Below are 7,987 nucleotides of genomic sequence, written 5' to 3' on the forward strand. Positions count from 1 at the left end.
AGTTCCCCAACCTCCAGCCCACGACTGCCCCCCTTACCCTCGTGATAAACACCCCCTTACCACAAGGACAACAGCGTAGTCCTGTTGGGTTGACCGAAATCCATTCAATCATGATGTTGGTACTCGATTGCAGCACAAACCTGATGACACGGATATAGGATATTAAATAATAATAAGAATAATAATAGCTTTAAAATGCCTTTTTAAAATACATTAAACTGAATTTATTAAACCAATTCATATTTTTAAAAAATGTTTCTAAAAGTCAAGAATAAAGAAGAAATCAGCACATCTCTGAAATCAACTTCACAGGGGGAAAAAAAAATCTTCTTAAATTGTAATAAAAACGTAATTAGATTTGATTCCAAGAAATTTTGGACCATTTCTTTGGTCTGTTCATCAAGAAACTTTAATTCAATGCAGAATTTAGCAGTAGTTTCCAAAATGCAATAAAAATCAACGAAAATGGAGACGCCAGGTTTCTGGGTAACACTGACGATATGCAAGTTTAGATATGTTCATGTTTGGAAAACTTGTGCTTTGCATAAAATAAATCGAATGAACAACAACAAATAATTTTCTGACCGTATATGAGTTTTTAGTGCCACCAGGCACAGATCTATACTGACATCAATATTCCTGCTTCTGTAATTACTTCACTGTAAAGGCCTCAAGCAATGCAGACCATCGGTTACATATCCTAGATTTCTCATTCTGGAAGTTTTGACTTTTAGAGGGTTTGACCTCACAAAACAGCATCTTAAACATGAGTGCGCTCAAACACCATTTCAAAACATACTGTAACGTAGAAACAAGGAAAATGCTTGGCATTGCTGTGTAGTTATTCTACAGTGATTGCCATTTTTAAGCACCCACATTTACACACAGTTAGAGGAAGCCTGTATAGCACAGTATATCCGCTGCATTAGAGCAAGGAATCAAGAACAAACACTTCAGACAAAACTAAAGCCTGAAAAGCGTTTACGCTTAGCAAAGCACAACACACTCTGCCTGAATAAAGCACTTCACAGCTTTATCCAGAAACGCTTCAGGATATCACCAGAGCTTCCTGCAGGTAGATCCGGAAGATGACGCCTGAATTTCTAAATAAATACTGTATATTGTATACTAATATTGTTATGCTGTTTATTGAAGTAAATCAGTTTTATTTCTTTTCAAAAAAAGCCAAACAGACTTGATTATACAGGATGTCCCAAAAAAAACTAATAATAACAGAGCCAATTCTCCCTCAAATGATCTCATATTTTACCAAAATGTGTAAAAACTAACAAAGTTTAATTTATAATTTTTTCAGGTTGAAGAATGGCGTTCACTAGAAATGAAAAGGCATTTTGTGTGTTAGAATATGCTTGAGCTCGGTCAAACAAGAGTGCTCAATAAAAATGCACCAACTGGAAAACAGATTTGGACATTTGGACAAAAAAAAATAATAAATAAATAAATAAATAAATAATCTGCACAGGGCAAAGGAACCTGGACGACCACGAGTATCGGAATTAGGTTTGAGAACCATTTGTGCGACGCCCCAGAAAGTCTGCAAGAACAGCATCTCTGGAAACCCAGATTCCTCATACGACACTTACGGCTGGCGTGTCGTAAGGAAACATTTGAGAATGACACCCTATAAGCTGCAGCTTGTTCAAGCCTTAAAGACAGACGACAGGGAAAAAAAGCGGTTATAAAATCTACATCCCTCCATATTTATCAAAATTCAAACAAGAAATTTCTTATATTATTCAACATGAAGCCTATTTAACTTTGTTTGCCTAGGTAGTTTCTCAGATACTCATATCTCAAAGGATGTCAGATCTTTAGGGACACCCTGTACAACAACTAACCAGACCAAAGCTCTTTAACGATTCCTTTAGGATCCTTCACATCTCATAAGATTGCTTTATTGTACACAGAAATGACCGATCATCATCCAACACCTTGTTTATCTAATCAGTCCTTCAATTAATTAAATCAGGCACTGCTGACAGAATTTCATAAATCCATATCATGGTTGGTGTGCTGCGTAAGTCCGGAACCAAACCTGTGGTCATCATTTTTAATAAAATGAGGAAATTCTTACTTTTTGTTGCATGTTTTTTTTCACTGCATTTATGTTCATTTGTATTTACTCCAATGCTATACTGAATTTTACTGTCACACAGCCAAGATAAATCATTTTAAGCAAATTTCTTGGCTGCCAAATACTTAGTTTGCAAATGTTTATGCACGATTTCCATTTATTTGCTGAATTTAACGTAATAGAAAAAATAAAACATGAAAATAGAAAATGTGCTACAACTTTTGCGCAGACTACATTTCATGTTTGATGTTATTATGTTTATGTTCTATTATGTTTTCTAGGTTTTAAACCTGCTCTGTAAATGTATATGACTTGATTTGACCTATATTCATATATAAAACAACAGAAACACAAAAGACAAAAGCTGCACATAATTGAACAAACAACATTAATTACCCAATAACTGACCTGGCATCAGCACGTTCTGAAGCTAGACTGTAACCTGAGCTTGCAGTTGAGTGAAAACTACTTTCCACTCCGACACGTTTTGATCACTTTTCTAGAGGAACGATTACATAAATGGACCACTTCTCCTGTCTAATTTTATCTCCTGATAAATCTTATCTTTTCCCCACATGAATGTGGTTATTAATTGCTTGCAATTAAGCCGTTTAAACGGACAGCTTTGCAGGAATAGACGTGAAAGCATGAGGGCTCTCTCTCGCAATCGCTGCCATAAAGACCTCTTAACTGTGAGTCGTGTTAGCCAAACGTGCAGCCCACATTACTAAATTAGGGGTAATGAACATTCGGCTGATGCTTCCCTGTGAAACATTACTTTCCTGTTGACAGCACTGACATTAGCTCGAGCTCTAGAGAGAGCTTCCGCTCCACTGAGCTTCTTCCAGGCGGGGGGACGGGCTCAGGGGTCCGGCGGCTGCTAAGGTGAGCCGAGGATGGTCTGCTCAGAAATTTTGTATTTTAAAGCGAAAGTACAAAAAAAGGAATAAAGTAGTAATAACTTTAGCATCTTAAACTGTAGCTTTCAATCAGGAGATAATCAAATACAAGCAAACAAAAACAAAGAATATATACATTTTAATTTTTTATAAAAACCAAATAAAACCAGGGACTGTAAAATTATTCAACAACTGATCTCCAGCAGTAAATATTTTGATTTGAACAGAAATATATATTTAATTTTTAAAAAAAAAAAGGTATTTATGGATGGGCAAAAAGGCAGAACTCTAATATCCTGATATTTAAAGACAATGAAGTTTTGGGCAACTGAGAAAACTAAAATGAACGCGCTACTTATCTGGTCAGTAAGTGTATTTATTCTGATATGAGTGCTAATGAGCACATAAACAAACAGCATTAACGCAATAAGAAGTCACGTTCCGAATGTCAATGTGCTCACTTAACCGTTCCTCATAGCAGCCCAGAGCTGATGATGGAATTTAACAAATGTCCAGGAGAAATCGGGAATACAAACCTGCTCTTCAAACTACAAATCAAATTCCTGATGCTTTTCACTGTATTTATGTTTATTTTGATTCCATCTAATAATATATGGTGTTTTTATTTGCAAATGACAGACTTACTACCAAGATAAATAGTTTGAAACAGTGTGCTTGTGCGCTTTTGCACGGTTTTGTACACCAAAATATTTAGATTTCGTGACGCTTGATAAGTTAGAACAGACAAAATAGGCCAGTTCTGATTTAAAGGTATAATGACAAATTTCACAAACTGCACTGCATTAAATCCAGATCAACAAAGTAAATCAGGCTTTCCTCGTAAAGAAACATCCAGTTTCTCGGTGCTATTTAAGTAGGGTGTTTATGATATACTCAAAATGGTACTGTGATGCAGTTTAGCACAACAATGATATATCGCCATACTGTCCACTACTAGGTGTAATGTGTCAATATGGTGTTGAAAATCTAAGAAAATTGAAATTCAAACTGTGTTAATTTAAAATATGTCTCTAATGTGCCCCTCGATCTCTTTGAAGGGATCTTGCTGCGTTTATTTTGAAACCGCGGTAAACCATCAAATCTAGGCATGCGAAGGCATTCTATGTATGTACTGTGTGTATTTGCTTTGTAATTTTTATGACTAAATTTGATTGTTTTTCTGATTTGTATTATTCTGCCAAACCAATCTGTGTAGTGTGTAATTAGATTTATTCTACAGTAGAATTTAGACAAATCGATCAAAAACTGAATCAAATATTTACTTTTGAATCAAAAATTGTACTAAACCTAAGAGCATATCCCTCAAAACACCCAACCCCATAAAATAAACCCAGATAAAAATATGCAACCTAGAAAAGTAATCAGATAATATACGCCTCTAGAAAAGTACCCTTGTCCACCTAACGTTATTAGTTTAAAGTGTATATAAACCAACCTGATTTTTTCCTTACCTGAAAAGAAATTGAACACAAAACCAAGTACAAACAGCTAACCCCACAGGTCTTCTTGCAGAGAGGTCCGTCAGTAAATGCTGCAATGCCTGACTTCGCAGCTCTTTTATCTGCATCAAGACTTCTTCCTGTGTATGTTTGCGTGTGTATGTTTGTGCTTTAACACTTTCATGGGACTGTGGTCAAAATGTGCTCAGGAAATGAGAAGGAAAAAAATTCTGACCTACATTCAACAACACAGAGCAGCCAACTCAAACAGTTTCAGTAACAGCAGTAACCCTGGCATGTATGAGCCATCATGTCTAGGCTAGTCAGCAGCACACCGCTGTGGCTGTGTAAATCAAATACATGTCATTATAGGGTAAACAACCTCGCTGAGGTCTTTACCTAGAGTGTCTTTGAGGTTCTTGACGATGGAGGCCTTTCTGGCGCTGTTTTTCCTCTCTACGTAGTTCGACGGTACAAAGCCCGTCTTGTTAGTAGCGTTGCGGACCCTCCACCAGGACTTGGAGTCGTCCAGGAGCCAGAGACGCTCGTTCTTCTTAATGTCCAGCTCCTGGTCCTGCTGGGCCATATAATCAAACTTGGCAATGACAATCACCTCTTCCGTCATCTTGGACTGTCTTCAACACTAAGATGGAAGAAGCAGAATCAAAAATTAGCCTCAAAAAGTCTACAGCTGTGGAAACCGCACAACAGGACGCAAACAATCAAAGACTGAACACCTAAATTAGATGTATGACACTGACGTATACTAGAGCTCAATCTCTGATGGTTCGATTCATGATTCACTGGTTTTCAGTTCAATAATGATTTTTGTGAATTAAGAACAATTCAACTACTTGATTCAGTGATTCAATTAGATGATTAAAGTATTTTTTTTACCCAAATTTCTCCCCATTTAATCGTCTCTAATTCCACCCGCTACTTAGGACTGCCCCCAATCACATGATGCTACCAACGTTAGGAGGGTGAAGGCAGCACAGGCTTCCTCCGAGACCTGTGAAACCAGCCACTGCCACTCATGCAACGTCACAGAACAGCTGAACGCGCTCGGAGGAAAGCGCCAACCAGATCATCCAGATCGGCTACGTCAGTTAGCAGACACCTGCGCTGACTAGTATTGCGTTGAGTGATGGGGGGGTGGAGAATGGGGGCCATCCTATCCACCCAGAGAGAGCGAGGCCAACTGCGCCGTCTTGGACTCCCGGCTACGGATGGCTGTAGCATCACCAGGGATCAAACTCGCAATCTCCTGATGACAGGGCAAACGCTTAGACGGCTGCACCACTCGGGAGCGCTTCAAGCACATTTAAGAATTATTATAATGAATTAAAAGTACTGATTTAATATAACGCACTAAAAGATCTCTCTTAATATTTCTCAGACAAGAACTGAATCAGTACTTCAGTAATTTGTGAAATAAAGTGATTTACATTTCCGGCATTTGGCAAACGCCCTTATCCAGAGCAACTTACAATTTCATCATTTCAGGCGGAGATAGTGTCGGGAGTCTTGCCCAAGGACTCTTATTGGTATAGTTCTAGGGTGCTTGCCCAGGCGGGGATTGAACCCCAGTGCACAGCACAGAAGGTAGAGGTGTTACCCACTAAACTACACCAACCACTATAACAAAGGAGCATGCTCTTAATAGGTTAAACTGCCTGGAAAGATATAAGCCCCACTCAGACTGGGTTAGTTATCAGGGCGTGTCTTTTAAAAAATAATTATACTGAGAATAAGCATAATTTTGACACATCTATTCAGTATTAAAACCGGAGGTGCAAATTTTGGGCTGCAATTTCTAGGGCTAGTGAAATTCAGTACCAGAAAGACAGAGTACTACAGAGTACCGACAAGTCTCAAAAACCCATCAGTGCCTATTTTCTATACTTTGCATAAAACACAATTCACAAGGGATCATTGGAGTAACCTTAGTAACTAACTGAGAACAGTTCCAGGTCCAACAAGTGCCTTCAGATAGTGGCTTCCAATACGGGTTAATACATCAAATCTGAAGGAACATTTGATTACACACAGAATTAATATCCATACTGGAAAATTTTGCAGCGAGTGATGTGAGAATCTGAGCTAAATATATATCAACCACACACAGACACCAAATGTTTCCAGCGATCAAATATCATCAAGTAAGTTAATGGTTTATTGGGCATCTTTCTCACTTTGCCAGAGAAAACTAACTCTTGTTACCGATACTTTTTTTTTTAATCCCACAAACGGGGAAATTCCACCTCTGCATTTAACCCATCCGTGAAGTGAAACACCACATACACACTAGTGGGCAGTGAGCTCACTTGCCCAGAGTGGTGGGCAGCCCTATCCACGGCGCCCAGGGAGCAATTGGGGGTTAGGTGTCTTGCTCAAGGACACCTCAGTCATAGACTGTCACCTTCCGGTCACAGGGCCAGTTCCCTAACTTCCAGCCCATAGAGCTAACATTAGCATAAAACCAGCACGTATTAGCTAGCTGGCTACAATTCACTGTAATGCTGATCTAATTCATGTTTCGTAGGTTTCATAAATGAGCCCTATTTACTTGCATGTCATTTTAATGTTGTAGGTGAGGGCTGTGACAGTGCCAGGGCCAGTTCTACCAGTCCTACTCATGCTAATCCGGTTGCCCACAGAGAAACAGCTCCTTTCACTGTAGCAGAGAAGCTGAGGATGTCAGCTGAGAGCAGAGAAGAACGCCACAGAGCAGTAACCAGTTTTACTGTTGAAGGACTGCAGCCCTTTTCTACCGTTGAACGTCGCTGGTTTAGGTAGGATACGTGGGATAGATTGTTTGTTTTATCCCTCTATGCATACCTATAACAGTGGTTACAATAATGTGCTTTGTGAATGTTTTTCTTCTGTATTTTATTTATTTAGACAGACGACAAAAGCATTAAATACCAACTATCAGCCCCCTTACACAGATATGCTGTCAAACACACCAATACCTGCCTGGTATGCTGTAAAAAAAAGAAAATCCTAAAATTTATTCCTTTTTTGTAATTTGTCACAATTAGAAAAAGTTATCAGAAAAGCATCGCTATGGTATCGATATCGAATTGAAAGTATCATATCGATATTTCATATTATTCCTATATATTTCCATTATTCATGGTCATGTGACCTCACTGTAATTAGCAAAAGTTAATTTTGTGCATATAAACTAATGGTTTAATGACACTGTGTAGATGTATGTGAATATAAAGCTCTTTGTACATGTAGCTGCCATTATAACTGCCTCTTTAACCAGCCTGCAAGGTCTTGCTTCAGTGACAGGCTGCTGTGATTCAGAAAAAGTTCCATATGGACATGGAGACTACATATTGTGGTCAAAACTATTGTTCCATTATGATGAAAAATCCAACAAAACCCATGGAGATGAGATGTAGGTGTATGAGAACAGAACTAAATCGGATGACCACAGAATTTGGGGAAAACAGGTGATTTGGTGAGTATCTGTCTCGAGGGAGGGGATAAAACCACAGACGGTCACCTGTAAAAGAGAA

The 7,987-nt window shown here is 38.5% G+C and overlaps 1 protein-coding gene across 2 annotated transcripts in view; it reads right to left on the reverse strand.

Annotated features, from left to right (window-relative positions):
* nck1b (NCK adaptor protein 1b) overlaps window positions 1–7,987 on the reverse strand; it is a 71,920-nt gene that overhangs the window by 22,277 nt on the left and 41,656 nt on the right. For both annotated transcript variants that reach the window (XM_017705058.2, XM_017705067.2), the window contains exon 3: window positions 4,854–5,097. In XM_017705058.2, the coding sequence (XP_017560547.1) occupies window positions 4,854–5,079 (226 nt within the window). In that variant the 5' untranslated portion in view covers window positions 5,080–5,097. The remainder of the gene's footprint in view (window positions 1–4,853; window positions 5,098–7,987) is intronic.

The sequence above is a fragment of the Pygocentrus nattereri genome, chromosome 3 (assembly GCF_015220715.1).
Source record: "Pygocentrus nattereri isolate fPygNat1 chromosome 3, fPygNat1.pri, whole genome shotgun sequence".
NCBI classification, from domain to species: Eukaryota; Metazoa; Chordata; class Actinopteri; order Characiformes; family Serrasalmidae; genus Pygocentrus; species Pygocentrus nattereri.